Consider the following 19,797-nt stretch of genomic DNA (forward strand, 5'->3'; position numbering starts at 1 on the left):
GGCTCAAAATACAAACGTGCGATTGTCATTTACGGATATTGGGGATCATATTCAACCTATTTTTGAACACGACGGGAATATTTCAAATTTCGTTGAAGTATCCCTTTAAGAAACCGAATTTTGCGGCCGATTTAAAGAGCCTGGCGTCTCCTTGAATCACCCTGTATATCATAATCCCCATTACTTTCATCTTGTATATTTCATCATATCATAATCACCATCACTAGACGCGCACGGGCCGCTGCCTTTCTGTGGTGCCCTTATTATTTTTAATATTACTATCTGGTTTCGACCGCTAGGACTAAATTTTGGCGTTCAGTAATGCCAACGTTACTAAAACACTCAGTTGGAAAACTCGCCGTCGAAACCTGAGCCGGTGGCGTCCACCGAGACCGAGCAAAATGCGACAACAGCGCCACTCTTTATCGTTTGTCTGTACTGTGGTCACCTTGAGCTTTTTGAAAGCCTGTTTTGCGTAAAAACAAACGGAAAAGACTCTTTTTGTATAAAATTTATTGTAGTTTTGTATCAAATGAAGGGAGCGTGATGTTTTTATAATCTTTAGTTTGCAAGGTTTTGCGGAACAATTAATATTGTTTTTATACAACCATGCCTCAGCGGTCCTTTCAGGTAGCGCGTCCTGACCTAGGTAGGTTTTAACTTCGGTAGTTCGACGCGGCGCGTCCGCCGGGGAGACGGGGGTGGCACCTCTGTAACCTTGCAGTTCCTCGAGTGGCCGCTGCAGGAGAGATGGTGGCGTTGTGTTCGTCATTAGCTCGGTGCTCGGAGACAGATCGGGGCCACTTTTTCAAAGCTCTCTATGGGAGATTCCCAAACTGAGTGTTTTAGTAACGTTGAGTAATGCATATTTAATTTTTTTTTTCAGTAAAAAGAATTAAAAAAAAAATTAAGTGTCTTGAGGAGCCACCCTGTACAATTTTTTTTAAAGTACTTACCAACATTGTGATGGACCCAAACAATACTGCATATTTACGATAAATTGATACAAAAAAAAAGAAACAGAAAAAAAATATGTTTGGGCATTGCTTTAATATAGGGGCAATGACCTTTTAACTACGCCCCGTTTTGCTTCGCAGTAGTGCTTCGTGACATTTAGATTTTAGAGGCACATACACTATGGATTTTTGTACAGCTTTCATAAAATGCGGCTGAATAGTGCACAATGCGCTGTAACTGCCGCAAGAATGACAATATCCTTGATCCCACGGGCTTCGGTTATAGCGGTTTCGTTTGCCTCCCGTCCACCAGAACCATTAACTTCTAAGAAAACGAAAACATCAAACAACAACAACAACATGAAATCAAATAGTAAACTTCGTCAGTTTAAACAGTTGAATACTGTAGGCGGGAAGTTTACTGACCAGATTTTTGAAACAGAATCTAGCAGCGCATTCAACCGAAACCGAAACTGTCATCCAGGTCGTTGGCACACAAATCCTCCATGCCTGGAAAGTAATCCTACTAATGCAATACGAATATTGTTTTAAAAAAATATAAAAAAGTCGGAAATAAAATTAAAGTAATAATTACCTCGTCAATGTAAACTTAATAAAAAAAAAATGTTAAAGAAAAAAGAAAAGTAATACAACGAGCTTCCGTTGGTGGAGTCTTCGGCGGTTTCGAGCCGTCAGGTGTTTTGTTTTCGTTTTTGCAATTTGCGTCCTCCGGTCCTCCGCGTGTGATCCTCAGCTGCATGGGTTCCCGATGATCGTCTCGGTGATCTGGGAGAGCCCGGCATCGTGGTGCAAAAGTGCGCCACCCTGAGCCCGGTGTGCTGGCGCTCGCCGATTCCCGCCGCCCCACCGACCGTGGATACCGCCCCCCGTGCGCCCAAAGGTGTTTCGTTTAGGCTTACTCTTTGTCCGAAGCCATGGGCGACAAGTCGTCCAACAAACCCTCGGCGGTGTTCGTCAAGCCCGTGCCCATGAAACTGTTCGCGGCCTGGGAGGTGGACAAGACGACGCCCAACTGCATCCCCAGGTAACGGTCGGCGTCGCTGCGTCGCCGCCGCCGCCGACGTGACTGATGACACACGCCCGCGTTGAGTCACCCGGACCCCGACAAACGCGCTCAAACGATCCCTTGCCAGTGCGCGGCTTCGATAACGAAGCAAAATTCGTCCGTTTTTGCGAGAATTTGAAGCGTGAACGAGCTCGCTAGTGGAGTGATGGCGCGGTTTCTCACGAGCGCGTTGCGTGTAGTCTGACTCGTGCGTTCCTCGTTTAGTGATTTTGTTTTGATTCCTTCGTGTTCGCGGAAACCGTCTGCAGAAGCCAGGGATCTTGGGGTTGTTTCCCGACCCTACCCGCATTTGATTTGGATGAGCATCGTACCGGCGTGTGTTCGTGTTCTGCGTGATAAATACCCCAAGCTAGCAGTGCTGCTGTACTGGCGAAATTGCTCATCCACAGCTGACACACCAGACGCCCATACTAACATCCCGATGTTTAAGCGTGTTCACAATTATTGAAATCGTCGGTGGAGCCCTTGCGAATAGCCGTGGTCCGCACCGATCCTTGAAAACAAAAAAGCACACACAAAAAAAAACAAAAAAAAACGCATAAACGAAGAGATTTTACACGTAGTATACAGTTGGGCGAGTTGGTATAGATTGAACTAGATTCAGTACAGTGCGCTTTTCTGTCGTCTACGTGTTCCTCTTCTCTGTCCCTGGCCTTTTGTACGGAACTGTAGCTATGTTTAGATCGTACACGGAAGCAGACGGCTGTTCTGGGTGAGCGTTTTGGAGAAGGTATTTGATGAAAATCTGTAGGGATACAGAATAGGTGCCTCGTGTGAGCTAGGGATGGGGCAGTTTCTTGGGGAGCACTCGCTGCAGAGTCCCTGCATTTTGGCTTCTCGTGAAGCTTGCAGTGAATGGAACCATCCTTCCATCGAAGGAACGCAGTGTAGCATTACTTTGCTACATTTACGTGTGATGGGGACACAAGTCACATGGTGCAAAGATTTTTAAGGTGTGTCAAATGTGTGAGTCTTAAAGCAGCTCGGACAACAGAAAAAACTAATTCCGTAGGTGAGAGGAAACAACATTGCATGAACTAAGGGTGCACCCAGCTCTTACTTAGAATTCATCTGGAGCTTGCCTTCTTCAACGTTTTTATATTGGTATGCATCATAGCCTATGCTCCATTTTTGCATAGATTGGCATAGATTGGTCATTCAACCCCTAGTTATAATGCATACTGCATTGTAGGGTCCTGTGTGTTTGGCTATGCCCATAATGTTTTTGTAAAGTGCAACGAAACTGGCAAAAAAACTCACGTCTTGCCTGCAGGGTCTACATTAGGTTTACAAAGAAGGGTTTCTTTTAGTTAAGTCTCCAACCCTGTAAGTAGCCAAAACCTCAAAACTTTGGCTTAGAACAATGTTTCGAAGCAAATAATGCTACGAGCATAGGATAGCATATTTGTGCTCGTAATGAACACTCGAGTTTAGCTCGCTACAACAAAGCAGGTTGCACCAGAGCTTCTCGCCAGCAGGGTGATGGTAGCAAACACGTTTTGTTCATTCTTTTCTGCTTTTGTGCTCGTCATTCTGGCATTTACGTCATCAACAATATTGATTGGGGGCATCTCAAATAATGAGCGACATTGTTCTGGCTTCAGACCAAAAATTTGGTTTAGCCCCTTAACTGCCGATAACGGGATATCTCGTCACGTTGGTCCTTCGTCGCATCTACCGATGACGTGATAACCCATCATGACACTTTTTGGCTGATAAAGAGAAATTTCCCAAGGTTTATTTGGGTTAAATGTTAGTTTACTCAATGTTTGGCACTCTGAGCATACTCTGAAACATTTCAAGCTTGTTTTGATTTAAATCTACCAAATATAGAGTGATTTTAAGAGCTGGAAAGCAAAGCCAAGTTTTAAAAATGGCTACCTCCCCATGTTCAGCCATCCTTGGGATGAATAAGTTGGAGCACCATTTCTTCAATTCATTCTGAGTTGAGTGATGATAAATGGCTCCTGTAAGAGGAGAGTGAGGACCACCTCGACCTGACCAAGTGCTCCATTGTGGAAAGTGGAATCAATGCAACCGATGTTATGAAACAAGCTCAAAATGCTGAGCAATTCATGGACAGACTAGCCTAAAGCTTCAAATTCAAGTTTCTGGTGTTTTGTTTAGATAAAGGATAAGTGTAAAATCTTTTAAATATATCAATACATTGTTAAAAATAAATTAAGGTGCTCATATGCAGGGTCAGCAAATAATTTAAAACAAGGCCTGGCAGTACTCATCTTGATCAAAAAGAAATACCTTGAAACAACATAAGCTAAAACAAATTCAGCAGTTTTCAAGCATTTTTGGTAAAAATAATGGGAAGCTATGGAGTGAACGCTAAATAGCCGACATTATAGTGAAGAAACAACCTTTGCATCATGTGCGCTATGAAAAGACAAAACTTTTAAGCCTACATTGTCACACACTAGAGTCTGACAAATGTTGAGCACATCAGTTAAAGGGACTCTGACACCCCCCAAAAAAATTTGTTTATGTTTTACCAGGCGATCTATTAGGGTGTCAGAAGACTGCCCAATCAATATTTTGCTGCAGCGTCATATATACTTTTAATAAAGTAAAAAAAAATGCAACTGCTCGAAACTGAAACCGAAACTGAACTGGGGAGGAAGAAGAAATATAGAGAAGGAGAAAGCTACCGGAAGCCACGTGGCTGTGCTACTTTTTTTCTTTTTCAATCAACATATTTGCAGCTTTTTAAAAGCCACAAGAAATGGGTATCATATTTTCTGTCTATTCTTAGTATTTAGTGTGTGCCTTCAATGGGACCCACGATTTTGGTTATCTTTGGTGGTTGTGTCTGAACCATAGAAAAGGGCACGTGACCACGGAGAAGAGAGTGAGCGCGACTCAAGCCAGCCAATTCTCGATTGGCTATTTTCAGGTGGAAAGAAAACAAATTTGGAGCCGCAAATTGTGTTCTGGGTAGTTGGGCTCTCTTATGTCATGTACAAGTAAAAACCTTGGTGAGCATAAACACCCTGTCAGTGTCCCTTTAATAGGGCAGTGAAACAATATTGGCTCTGACTGTTGTACACCTTGGACAAGCCTAGTGGCACACAAGTATAGCACTTGCAAGCAATGCAAGTGCTTGATAGACCCAGAAGCTTCCTTGTTGGGGTGTAATTTCAAGAGTAGGAGTTTAGTCTCTTCTTTAAGTCCCTTCTATGCAAGGTATGCAACATAGCCTCGGAGAATGGCCCTAGAATATTGATAGTCAAATGTGGCTCTTTGATTGGACACAGGCAATGTGCCAATGACCTTGTCTCCAAAGCCCATTTGCAGACATCCCAAGAGGCCCATAATTTATTGTGCACACAAAGCGTAGCATTCTCCTTCATCATATACTATGTGACACCAAATAGAAAAGGAGGGTAGCATAGTTGTGCTGCCCTCACCTGCCTTGCCTCTGTCGTCTGCTACAGCCGGTTCTATGCGGCTAGTTCCCAAAGTCCCTTGTGGCACCACGGAGAACCCTGCAGGTTTTACAATGGGTCTACTGCTGCAAAGACGCGTCAAATTTAAAGACTACTTGGGTGCAGCACATGCTTTATGCTTTGCTAGCCTCACCATGGGGCTATGATGAACACTGGTGGCATATAATCAGCACCAGATTATGTGGTATACACATACCACATGATCATAACATAAAAAGTGCTTGAAGTCAAGTGCAAAGAAACAAAGCCAATGCAGTTGAAGTGAAGTTGTACCTATGTCATATACAAAGCACTTGAAATGCAGTAATTTTGATGTCCATTCAAAGTAAAGTACCTTTCCAACAAAGCCTGGCAGTAAGGCTTGAACAGTGCTTTTTTTGTGGCTAGTTCTGGAGTTTTTTTGTTGTAACTTGAGAGGATTATAACTTTCTGTTAATCCATGTTTGGTTTAGTATGTACTTTTTTTTCCTGGAGAGAGGGTTGAGAGCAAGCAGAGAGCAATGGTCTGCTCCGTGCTCGGTCTATGCTAAAGCGTGCAAGAACAAACACAATTCACCTTTTCACATTTTACTAAACTGATTGTCTCATTGCATAATTAAATATTCTACTTGTAGAAATTCGCTGTTGGGGAGAGTTAACATTATGGGGGAGGGGGCAGTCAAACGCTTTGAGAAGCTCTTGACATTAAGTCATTTGTGCAATCTTGTTGCTTTAGTGTCGTCCTATTTTGCTGACCTAATTAAGTTTATTTTGGAATGTTTGCTGAACTCTGGTCCTTTTAGAAGTCTGAAATTAGTGAATGGTTGCAATAAGTTCCTTGTCATTATCAGTCTTCATTGTGATGAGCAAAAACAAAGCTTGTCTTAATTTAACTCAGCAGTTGGCATTTCCAGCTAGACAGACTGAGTGACGACGGTCAAAACAATAATTTCACTAAAGTATTATGGAAAATCTGCAAAAAGTTTGAAGTTCCGACATTTTTTGTTTGCGTCAAGAATAAAATAGGAGAGGTTGCCTTATAGATGGATTGAGCTAGCGGATAGAAATCCAAAGCGCTCAGCCTGTCTTGGTCAAGAGTGCTGCAAATTATTTTCTAGACAGCGAGAGTTCCCTGTTGCAGTCTTCTAGTAGATGATGTGATACTTCACAGTACTTTGTTGTAAGAATCTCCGAGCCACTTGAAACCTGTGGCTTTCTCCAGGAAAGGGTTTAGTTGAAAAATTGTAATCGTGTTGTGGGTATGTCGGCTCCAACTGTCGTCTGATGTCTCAGCTGTAGATGAGCAATTTATCCAGTGCAGTATGAGTGCTAGCCTGTGGCCATTAATGTGCACTGTGCAGTGCACATTAAAGGGACACTGACAGGGTATTTATGCTCGCCGAGGTTTTTAATTGTACGTGACATATGAGAGCTCAACTACCCAGAACAGAATTTGCGGCTCGAAATTAGGTTTCTTTCTACCCGAAAACCGCCGATCAAGAACTGGCTGGTTTGAGTCTCGCTCACTCTCTTTTCCGCGGTCACGGGCCGTTTTCTAAGGTATCGATGCGACCACCAAATTTAATCAAAGTCGTGGGTCACTGAAAGCACACACTCAATATTAAAAATAGAAAAAAAATATGAAACCCATTTTTTGTGGCTTCTAAAAAGCTGCAAATACGTTGATTGAAAAAAAAGTTCCACAGACAACCGGAAGCATTCTGTGCGTGCGTCGTTTCGCGTATCGTGGGACTCACAGGGACGGCGATGGCAGGGGACGACAGGCGTGGGACCTCTATTTCAGAACTGTCGTTCGCGGTACCGGCGAATTTTGTCTGCCTTTAAAAGAGAAATTTGGGACTGGTCAAAAGAATTGGTATTCATCCCGTACGACACGCCCGACCACCAAGCCGATTTGCACGAAGACGTCGCCGAGCCGTCGCTCCCTTCTTATGGCTGAAGACATCGCTCGCGCAAACGTCAAGCGCGACGTGTCTACTTCGAGTTGAATATGCACGCGTACGATTTCTTTACTAGGTGAGAATGTCGCCAATGCGTGGTGCATCCCGACTTCGACCCTAGTATCGTCATGCCCCAGTAGCTCGGTGGGAAAGACGTCCCCTTCACACGCGGTAGGACCGGGTTCAAATCCCATTAAAACCTTTTTTTTTTTTTTTTTCAAGTATTTTCTGATCTCTACATTTCTTTTTTTTTTTTACAATTATTACTGAAGAAACATACAAAAAAATATATAAGAAACAAATGTTGTGGACGGCACGTCGCTGAATTAAATGGTATGGGATTTCCTTTTTGACACCTGCGAACTCAATGTAATCACTTTCCACAAAATGCAAGGAGCATATAAATCAGGTAGCGTCCGCTTTCCGAGGTGCCTGTAAATGGTCTACAGGAATTGCAGCCAGCCATTGGTCCCGATCCCGTTGATCTTTCGGAAACTCTGTCGCACAATGCCACTTCTGTTTCGGACGCGGGACATGTGAGCCAGCTCTTCACGCAACATCTTGGGTGTATTCTTTTCGGAGCCGATCAAAATTCACCACGGGCACTCGCTACTCATCTCCAACTCCTCAATGTACAAAACAACTCATCTTGGAGTACAGAACAACGAGCGGAACATACATAACTGCAAAAGAATTCCACGGCGAACAGTTCCCATACGCCGCATGTCGTCTGCTACCGGGAAGGAGAAAAAAAAAACAAAAAAAAAACACACGGTTGGGTGTAGCCACGTGACTTCCGTCACTCACTCTCTTCTCTCCACTTCTCCGACCTCCGTCGGGTTTCGGTTTCGGTTTCGAGCAGTTGCGTCTTTTGGCTTTATTAAAAAAATACGCTACTCTGTTGCAAAATATTAATTGGGTAGTCCTCCGACACTATAATGAAGCGCCTGGCAAAAAATTAAAAAAAAATTTTGGGGGGTGTCAGTGTCCCTTTAATGACTGTACGCCTCACGCCGGTACACGACCGTGCGTCAGTACGATGGTCATCTAGATCGAAACGGGGATTGAACGCGGTATCCCTGGTTCATGGAGTGCTAGCTTTCGCTCCATGCGCTCAGAGAGGCGGTGTGCGGACATATTTGGCCAGCGATCCCCCTACTTCGTTGAGCCGCTTTGCAGAGTCTTGCAGGGTGGATACCTGGACGTCCCCGGTAGAGGGATGTCTTCCGAGAGCATAGGCTGCCCAGGGAGCTATATTAAGCCCCCCATTAGTCTACCACTTTAAGATGCTTGGCACTACAGAGTGCGGATGTCCACAGTGATCACTCTTTTCCGGGTTCTTGGTTGTCTTCCTCTCTTTTGTGAATTCTAAATGTCCTGCTGGCAGGGCTTCTCTGTGTGCTTCCTTTCCCACGTGTATTTGGGAGGACCGGGCACAATTGTTTTGGGTGTTTGGGTAGTTCTGTCGACAAGACAGCGATTGTGTGAACGTTAGCGGAGGCACTGATATTAATCTTGTCATTCTTTTTGAGTTTAATGACAGTCACAATTTGGAATAATACTGCATCATTACATATTTATTATATTTTCCTGTCTGTGAGTTGCACCGGGGTATGAGTTGCACCCCTGTATAGCTGGCTGCCCTCACGGAAGTGGGTATATAAGTTGTATGTTTGTATAAGTCTCACTTCTTTGCATAGCTTCGTGGCTGCATGGAGTCGCATCCGCAGACCAGGGTGGAGAATGAAAATGGAAATGATTTAAATTTGACTAGTTTTACTATGATGATTTAAATCGAACCTTTCTCGCAAATATCATCCCTAAAATAGATTTTATTTACAGTTTGTCTATCATTAGATGTTTTCTGTGTGCTTTTGTTTTGCACTGAAAGCAAAGAATCATCAAGCACGAAGGTTTAATATCAGCCTGATCATGAGCAAAAAAGCAGTGGTCTTCTGAGCAAATCAGCATTGAGCATTCTACCTTCCACTTAGTTTGTCAGTTGCGTTACGTCTTATTGCGAGCACATCAGAATGCAAAAGAAAAAGCAAATGAAGCTTTCGAGCTAACTAAAACAAATCAAGCTGTATTTGTCCTAGTATGGCAGGGATTACATCAATAAAAGGTTGTCAATTACGCTGTAGTTTAAATTTAGAGCAATTCTTTCTTTCGTATTGTTATCAGTGATTGAACGGATTGACAAATCAATCTGCCATGTTTAGAAATAATAATAATAAGCACATGTAGTGATTAAGAGTAATTATTTTCTAACTACAGTAATTTAAAACAAATCTGAATTAAATAAAACCAATTTGTTTTAAGGAAACTCAACCTTATTTCAATTGGATGTAAATCTGATTTACTGTATTTTCCAGTCTGCACCGGCTGCATAGTCTGCAAGGGCTGATTTCAGCTAAAAAAAAAAAATTTTCCCTAGATAGCCTGCACCCTGTGCATAATCTGCACTTAGGGCCTAATCCGAACGTAAAAGTTGTCATACGCAACACACCTTGATAAATGTCTGCTGTATTAGCTCAGAAAGGAGCTTGTGTCATACACGAATCACCATACTCTGTTATTTGTACAATTCTTAACGTCTTGTTGCAGTGAACACTCTAGAAAAGTACAGAGCCTTGTGTAGTCCGTGCCCATAGATAATCCACACCGGGTAGAATTTCAACTTTTAAACATGTGCAGTCTGCGGACCTTACACCAAAAAATATGGTACATAATTTAAAAAAAAAAAGATGTTTCCTTTAAAACTGTTGTGGAACTAACTGTGTTGCCAGACTTCGGATTCTCTTTGGATGGCTGGAAGGACAGGCCATTGTTGGGTGCCCTTCCTCCTTCATCATATTTTTTTTTTTATGCTTTACATCCTCTACGGTTAAAATTCATGCTTGAAAATAAAGGAAGAAAACTAGGTTAAATTGCAAAACAGACCAACAGAAATAAGAAAAAGAAAAATTAACATGCACCAGAAAATACAGTATTTTAATGTTCTCGAGGCCGAGAGGGCGCTAGAAAGGGGAGGGCATAAAATTATAGAGAGTAAATATCCAGTAACGGTACATATAAAGAATGCATTTTTGTTAGAAACTAATCAGTCTGGCATGATATTAGCAAAGCTGATTAGTTAGCACCACTATAAATAAATAGATTGACAGCATGGTTACGAAAGCTGGTGGAAGTTGGCTCAAACCTGATGATGATCCTGTTATAAAGGAGTCTATGTAATCTGTTTCACAATGAGGTATGCCAACTTTGAAACGATGATTGACTAATGTCGAAATGTAGAAGGGACTGAAGAATAGTTTGCTTCCCTGTGAAGAATTTGAGTGATGAGTTTAATAGAAAGAGTTTAAACGAGATATTTCTGAACAAAGGAAAAGAAGAGGCAGGGACAAATGGTTTTTTATTTTTAGAGTGCACCTCTTAGGCGCCTGTTTCCAACTTGAGCGGTGTCGCCGTCGGCATAACTGTACGTTGCATTATGGAACGTTTCCTATAATGATGCCACGTGTGACGTCACGAAAGTAAAATTTTTCCGCTAGTGGTAAAATTTTACCCTCGTGACGTCAGCGAAAAAACTTTTTTGCTAAATTTTGTAAAAAAAATTTCCTTGCTATATTTAGCGGGGAAATTGACGTGACGTGGGGGGGACTTCAACACCAATTCAGTTTCCACGGTAAATTTAGCGGGGAAATTTTCACTGAATTTCCCGCTAAATTTAGCGGGACATCTAGCAAAAACTTTTTGCTAAATGGGAAGCGAGGAGAAGGGAAAAGAAGACGTATCCTCCCGTCTGTACCCTCCCCTTCTCGTCCTCAAGAGCTGTGCTCTAATTCGGCATTACAGAGAATTGTAAGCGTTTTTATTTTTTTTAATTTTATTTAGTTGTCTCGTGTCCAGAAACACTCAAAGCCTTGGTACTGTTACTGGTACACACACATACACTTTCATGAAGAAAAAAAATAATAACAGAACAAACAGTAAAGCAGAACATTGGTGTGAGTAGATGTGGATGGTTAGTTCACTTTTAAAATCTTGCTCACTCCCAATAATGTCAACGACCGCGATCTGTGCATTTAAATTGCTCTGAATTCGTAAACTGGGGGAAAATGAACAAATGTCTCGCACATGGAACCTGTTATTCTGACGACAGTTCATGCGAGGGACACTAAGAGAAAGCAGAGAAGCAAGTCAAGGGCTATGTATTTTGTTATGTACAGTTCTATATAAAAATATGTAATCTCGAAAACTCCAGCGAGCTATCAGTGTTAGCGAGTTTAGCCTAAGCAACATTGACTTGTAGCTAAAAGAAGAACGGCGGCAGTAATGACGGGCGTGCGCAATGCAGGCCCGCCTTTCTTTGCACATGTTCTGACGTCTCGGAGCTGGTTACTCCCAGACAGTTCCCAACTGCAGAGCCAAACTCCAGTTTTTAACGCGCAATGGAGGCGTAAAGCTCAATGAAATCTACGACGACTCTTTCAAATGACGGGTTACACATGGAAACAAACCTAGAGGCTGCAAACAAGAACTTACCAATTTTGACACATTATTAATAAAGCGAAGGGCCAAATCAGTATAAACTTCTAGATCGCGTACACAATAAGTATGAGACACTGTGGTCACTGACAGGGCGAGAACAACAGGGAGGTCTTTCAGTTGTTCCCGCCTTCAGCGCTAGCTTCCTTGCTTCAACGACACTTGGCCGTTTCACAAGCTTCGAGTGTGGAAGGCCAGATGGAAACTACACAGGTCCGGTTAATGTTTCATAGTGAACCAACTTAGGTGAAACTGTTGTATATAGAAAGTTGTGTTTTTTGGGCAGTGTTGGGTAAAGTAAATCTAAAAAGTGCTAGAAGTAAAATAGAATGTAAGTGAGAGGTTATGTGCTTCGAGGAAAGTAGTATGTACACCGGGCACAATGTACTTTGAGTAAAGTACTATAAATACAATACACTTTAAAAGTAAATACGAGTGATTTTTAACACAATCTTTTATGATGCCCTTTTATTTCCCTTTATAGTGTCTTTTTTATTAGGGATGTGCATTGTCCCAGGGGTAATTGGGGGAGCATCGGGTAATTTTGGAAACGGCGGTGAATATTGGATAAAGTCGAGTGGCCACAGAGTAATTCTTTTACGCTCGCTGACAAACTATTTATCGCAATAAACTTACAAGGCATTTATTTGTATCCGTCCTACGGCCACCATTACTCCACTCGGAGAAATGACCAGATTATGCCCCAAAGCATGCTTTCAGATGACAATACGCCTTTTACACCGTTTACGATTTGCCGTTTAAATGATATGACGCATCGCTCCGAACGGAGTGATGCGTCGTGTGCTTCCGTGTCTGGTGAGAGCCCCCGCAAGTATTGCTTTAGAGTTGACAAAGCATAATTTTTTGATGAAAATTTAACGAGACCCAATTTGGGGAATGGACTTTGAGGTTGGGAGTTGTACATTCCTCGGAAAGTACCAGAAAAAGTACTTCAAATAAAGTACAATTACATGCTGAGAGAATGTACTTCAGGTCAAGTACAAGTCTTCTGAACCTGCTTGAAGTAGCACTTTAAGTACAATGTACTAAAAGTACTTCCCGACACTGGTTTTAGGTAACCCAACGTGCAGTTGCACTGGTGGTAACATTGGGGTTTCTGTGAATCATTGGAACTTAAGTGAACACCAAAATATTTGTATGATGATACTTGTTGCAAAGAGTTGCCATCAAGATAGTAACAAGGGCTCGCATAAAGTTTATAGGACACTCGTATGTTTATATGTCTACATTCATCGGTGTTTAGTTTCATTAGCCTTAACTCACACCAGCAATAGTTGTTATTTATTTGTTTGGAGTGCGAGCAAATCAGAATCACGTTGGATCAAATTACACAATCGCTGGCAGAGAGGCTAGCAGGTTACTGGATTATGACTCTAGGTTTTGAGACTAGAGGTGATGTAGCGATATGGGCGAGTTGGTGCAGAGATGACCAGTGCACAAAATAAAGGTGAAAAAAGAAGCAGACAACGAACAACCACCACATTTGAAAAATTGCGAACGATGAGGACGACCACACCTCGACGAAATCGACACGTGTCCTACGGCACTTTCCTTTTTTCACGTAGATGCGCAAATGTCTGACTGATGCGTTTTTCTACCCTCTCTTTATGAATAGCATATGCTTCCAACAGTTACCTGGTCTGAGGCCCTCCCAATGATTGGGATCTTTGTGAAGATGAACGGACAATTTCACAGTGTTATGCAGAAACAAAGGCCCCCCCCATGACGTAGATTACGGCAAACAGCCATGCTTGCACACACCACAACCTGTTTGTCTGATGTGCTAAGCTCTTTCCCACGTCAGTGGTATCTTTATAAACAATGCCAGCTGCAAAATCTACGTAATTATTTTTATGTTAAATTGAGCATTGACCCCAGTCACCACACTTCTTTACAACAGTTGGAAATACAAGATGCAGAAGTCGTGGTGTTTTTCCAAAATTTTATTTAGTGTGTCTTATGCAATGGTATGATTTGTGCACTTTTTCCAAAAATAGGAACCTTGGAAACATGCACTAGGGGAAAACATTTTAAAAATTATTTACGATAACTGAATTATATTTTCAGTTTAGTCATTGCTCCCTTTTTTATAAATCCGTTGTTAGTTTTGATAAAGCTTGTTTTTACGTTCTGGATGCAATGTACATTCGGGAAAAAAATGTTTTCATGCAACTGTAGTGTATGGTAGCACACTTTAGACAACATTGTAAAATAAGCGAGTTTGCTTTTTTTAAACCACTGAGTGCAACGAGCAACAAAAGTAAGGTGTGTGAGAACTATTTTATTCTAAAATAATTTAAGATAGAAAAAACACCATTTCCAAATGGCTACCAAAGTTTCCTTAAATGTTTTATAAATAAAAGGAATATACATCCCAGCCAAACCTAGATAGTTGCATTCTTGATATTCTAAAGTATATGTACACCAATTTTGGTTGTGGTAGGACAGTATTACGAACAAAAATTCTTGTGTGCAAACTGTGAAGGCGGCCCAAACTTACACAAAGAGTAACACACGTTTGAACGTTACCATAGATGCGTAGTAATACTCTTTTGCGGCAAGAAAAATAATATTCTGTTAATTACTTTTCGTGAGAAATTGAATTTACATAAGACTTGTGATGGAGAGGAGACGTCTAGGTCTATTTATTAACATAAATGTGACGACGTTGAGTCTCAATCTCAACAGAAAAATGGCTCAAATTTATGCCGTTCTGGTTTGCTGAGAGGTATTAAAATGTGTATTTGACTAATTCCGGGATCATGATTGGCACTTACTTTTTTTTATACATAAAATATGAAGATTAAAAGATAATAAAACACCATAAAACCCAAAATTCAGTTTTTTTTGTCAAAATAGTTATTTTTTTACTTGCATTTTAACTGCACAAATTTGCCATATTGGTCTTATTTCTCACTTGACTAATCGGTGAAAACATTGAAGCTTCTGCGTATATTGCCATCACAATTCATATATGTGGGTTTATTAATGTGGCTCATCTGCCGACTTTTTTGCGATAACGCCCGTTTTCACAACGGTGCGACTTACAGCGTGAAAAATATGGTACATTAACTTTGTCTTAAAGTTGCCTTAACGTTGCCATACAGAGTAATGGAAGGGGTCAATGCTCAATTGAACATACAAACACTTATGTTGATTGTGCAGCTGGTGTGGTCTATGAGATCCCACTGACTTGGGTCACCGCATGAAGGAATGGGCATGACTGGTCACTGTGATCGCGTCAGACGGGAATCGACCGCTGCACCGTGCTGTGTGCAAGTGTCCACCCATCTTCACATAGGTCACAGTCATTGGGATAGGTTGAGACCAACAGTTGGAAGCATGCACTCTTGATAAGAAGTGGCTTGAAAAACTCGTCAATCAGACAGCTTACGTCTACCGTATTCTCCGGACAACAAAATAGGTACAAGATGCTTTTTTACCCATGCTGCTCACAATCTGTAAATCCCTTGATTTGTATGCAACTTCTTTATGATAAGTGAAATAGCGCTAATATCAATTTTTTTTATTCCCTTTGAAATGTTTAAAAAATGTGTACGATCAATAATTGCTCCTTGGGCTGTTACCACATTTGCTTATTTCCTTTTCATTGTTATTCACTATGTGGTACGTTCAACCCTATTTAGGCCTTTAAGCCGTTTGGGAGCACCATAAATAAATAAAATCTAAATCTAAATGTAGAGCTGTCTACATATGGTGCCGGCAAAATAAAACAAAAGAGCTCCACTTCAAACTTGTTCCTATTCAATTGCACAGTAGTTTTGTTGCGGGGATCAAGTAGCTGATGCATGCTCAAGTTTGGTTTAGACTAATTAAGGTTTGTTACACATTGTTTTACAATTTGAGGTGGCCATTTTTAGGTTTTGTCTGAGGTAAGCCGGGCAGCCGTTTTCTCAAGCATTAATTGTGTATGTACAGGGTTTTAGGAATTGAGGGGCTCGCCCTAAAATCGGCCGGTAATTTGGTGCTGCACAAAATGAGCTCAAACTTCCACCAGACGCATATTTTAGTGGCTCATTTTACCTCTCAATACCCCGAGGTGTAACTGCCTTCCTCCGAAAACTATGAACTGACTCTTCACATTTTTAACGACAAACACCGACATTGATGACCGAGTTATGCGAGGGTTGTACTTGTGGCGCTGTTAGGGTGTACTAAGATGGGGAGGTGTGCCGTCCGGTGGCTGTGTGTGCGTCGCGACGTGCAAGCACGCCCGTGCGGGTGTTGCAAGACAGAGCGTGGCCACCTGACGGCTGACAGAGGCCTGGCGGTCGCAGCTGAGATGCTTTATTCGGCATGAAAGTGGTTGTATTCTTCGTTTGTTTTTGTCTGCTCGGCTGTGAAAAAGTATCACTTCTATTCTATTTCACACCCCCGTGAACAAGCGTGACTTGCGCGAGTGGCAGAAGCTTATATTCAACGTGTAAATGCCGTTTGGCTTCTGCAGATAGCGATACTTACAGCGATACATACATAGTATCGCTTCTTTCAATTTTTTTTCTTGCTGTGCTGTTATAGAGGGATTGTCCATCTCACCTTACATACCGGCATTAAAGGAGCTGTGCAACGATTTTAATGTTAAAAGAATTGGCACCTTCTACTTTTGACATTGTTCATCTTGTCACAAAGGACAGAAAACACACCTCCTTCCTTCAAAATGTTGTGATTCTGCCACGTAATCATGAGGCAAAATTTAGAATATTCCCCGACTTGCAGCCGTGAGCGGCGGCCGTGAGAAGCACGCGGCATGACGTCAATAAAAGTCTTGTAGAAAGGTACGAAGTTGTGCGAATACCTGCTCGATAAAAGGCAACTTTTCTATCAATTTTGTCGTTCCAACATAAATATAAATGCGTCAAAGACCTGGTATCATCGAGAAAACTTTTTTTATACGGAGTTTTAGTGGCGCCATCTATCTGAGGCCAACAAAACTGTCAGCTTTATCTGCTACCGCGAAGCCACCAGAAGCCGGAAGGGGAGGAGGGCAGAGCCAGGCGTGTTAAAAGGCTCTGGCCGGACCCAGATGAGACTTTCCTCCTTTCATTTTATTTCATTTCATTTTATTACGTTAAAGACCTATGAGGGGTGGGGTTAAAAAAATAATCAAACGTAAGTGCTAGTCTTCAGGATGATAGATGATTGGTAACATTTTTGAAGAAGATTGATGGGCAGGTGATGGCAGCAATGTGGTGGGGAAGGCCGTTCCGGTCTGGAGCTGCTCGGGGAAGAATGACGCGGAAAAAGTGACAGTGCGAGTGCGTGGGCGAGCAACCTGGAGAGGATGGACTGGTGCGGTGAGATATGCGTGTGGGAGGTACGATGTAAGGTGAGATACAGAAGGGGGAATTAAATAACTTGTGAAACCAACAGAGGGTGGCAATGCGGCGACAACAAGCGAGACTAAGTGAACCTGATTCAGCTTTCAGGGGTGATACGCTGGTATTGTACGAGTATGAAGAATGAATGAATCTAGTAGCGCGATTTTAGGCTGCTTCCACTGCGTTGACGACGTATACTTGGTTAGGGTCCCAGAAAGCGGATGCATATTCAAGCTTTGATATTACTAGTGACTTGTAGTCAAGTAGTCTTACTTCCTGAGGGGCATAGTTGACATTTCAGGAATCCCAGGGTTTTAGTAGCAGATGATGTAATGTTAGTAATATGCGTACGCAGGGGCTCCGGAAGTCAATTCTGATCGGGGGGATGGGGGTCAAGGCTCACATCCTTGCAGCGCAGATTCCCCCCCCCAACTTTGAAGATTGTATGCGCGGGAAAACCGAAATGGAGGAAGCGACATTTGTTTAGCCGAAATCTTTTCTGAGTAACAAAAAGAGATCTTCAAAATCTCTAGCATGCAAGAGCGTTTCCGTGGCCTCTCCTGTTACACCAAACAAAAGTATGAAAATGATTGACGGATGGCAGAAATGCTTTTCGCATCTAGGCGTCGTGCAGAAACTTCAAGGGGCGCCTCCCATGCTAGGCCAGCTCTGAACCCTCTCCGGCCATTACGGGATCAGTGCGCTTAATTGGCACGGTATTGGCATGGCCGAGCTTGAAAGAGCCGATCCCAAGCAAACCTCGTCAAAGAGAGTGTGCAGTCCCTCCAAGGACATATGCTCCGGACTGCTGTTCGTCGAAGTGCTCTGCCAGAGACCAATTTCCCGCGGCAAGAGGTTTTACGTTTGGGAAGGCTTATCCAGAGCCGAAGGGAGGCCTCCTCCCCCTTTCCGATGACAAGGAATGGTAGAAAGGTGCCTTTCCTAAGCTGCCCCCCTTCCGCTGCCAGTGATTAAGATGTGACCAATACGTGTGCCTCAAGGCTGGCTCAGAAGAAACGTTTACTCCAGCACTTAACAGGGGTATCAGCTTTATTACCAATTCTCGTCCCGACAAAACTTCGCTGTCCTTTCTTATTCTGCTTCAAGCTTGGAAGGCGTGGTAGCATGTTGCTCTGACTACATTAAGGGGGGGTTGTGGGTCAGCCTTCAGCGTCGGGGGAGCATGACCCCCCTGCCCCCCCAGTTCCGGAGCCCCTGTGCGTACACTAAGATAAATCGCTGTAAAGCGTGACACCAAGTTGCTTTATATGATTCGGTTAATTCTACAGGGGTGGTAGTGATTGTATAGGGAAAGAAAAGGGGATTGCGGCGGCGTTGAAAGGACATAACTTTACATTTACTAGTTAAGTGACGTTAACCAACGGTCGCACCATTGCAGCACGTGGTTAAGGTCGTTTTGGAGGGCACATTGGTCCGATATGTTAGTGATGGAATGGTAGATTATGCAGTCACCATATTGTTTGCGTTGCACCAGCACGTTACGCTAGGATGAGTTCTTGCTGGTCACTGATGGCTCTAGAGACAGAGCTTCACAGGAACCCCGCGCGACCCCCATTGACGTCACAGTGCACGTGACTCGGAAGATAGTGAAGGAGTTGAGAGGTGCCGAAAACCTCCATCTTTGTCCATTTTTAATATAAAAACTAGAACATGCCGGCAAAAGCGTTTTTTTGTTCTTTACTTCAGAAAGGTTGAGACACCAACTCTCAAATTATTTAAGCAAAGCACTGAAATTATTGCTCAGCTCCTTTTAGAAAGCAAAGTTTGAATATGATATGATATGCAATGCTTTCCTCTCCACTTTAGTTTCGAAGCTCTTTTCATTATTTTTTCGGCAGCTGTACATTTTGCAGACCTTTAGATATATAGCTTTTGTTGTGGTGTCAATACGTATTTTTTTATAACATGGATTTTCGAAAGCTATATTTTCTTGACTTTTACATTTGCAGACAAAGCTTATAGACGAGGAAATGTCAGAATTTATTTCATCTAGTGAGCATGCAATATATGAAAATAAACACCGAGACTGGAGAGTAAAATGGAGCAACTTCAACCACTGTCTTTATTGAAGAGCAATTCCACTTAGAGAAAGTTGTTTTTTCTGACATGTCACACAGGTTTGTGACATGTGATAAAAGCCAGAAAAGTCGTAGAAAATAGAAGTCTAAGAAGAATGTGTGACGTGTCGCACAGGACATGGCATACATTCTACTTAGACTTCTAATTTTTCTCTGCATCAGTTTTGTCTTTTCCTTTAAAAAAAAGAAAGATGATCGCGTGACACAGCAGAATTTATTCTTGGAGTTGGACGATTCCATTTTGGAACAGAGAGCCATCGTTCAGTGCCCAAAACAAGGAACTTTTCACTTTGCACGTGTTGTAGCCTACGTTGCACCCTGGCAAAAACACCACTGCTCTCTTTTT

General features: G+C 42.4%; 1 protein-coding gene across 1 annotated transcript in view; it reads left to right on the forward strand.

Moving 5' to 3' along the window:
• The first annotated feature begins 1,589 nt into the window (after nt 1-1,589).
• The window catches only part of LOC8023558 (phosphofurin acidic cluster sorting protein 1), a 99,342-nt gene continuing 81,134 nt past the window's right edge, over nt 1,590-19,797 (forward strand). Inside the window, exon 1 of the mRNA XM_029992995.3 lies at nt 1,590-2,001. Within this exon, the coding sequence (XP_029848855.2) occupies nt 1,892-2,001 (110 nt within the window). The 5' untranslated portion in view covers nt 1,590-1,891. The remainder of the gene's footprint in view (nt 2,002-19,797) is intronic.

This window comes from Ixodes scapularis, unplaced genomic scaffold, assembly GCF_016920785.2.
Source record: "Ixodes scapularis isolate PalLabHiFi unplaced genomic scaffold, ASM1692078v2 PGA_scaffold4__175_contigs__length_147842914, whole genome shotgun sequence".
NCBI classification, from domain to species: domain Eukaryota; kingdom Metazoa; phylum Arthropoda; class Arachnida; order Ixodida; family Ixodidae; genus Ixodes; species Ixodes scapularis.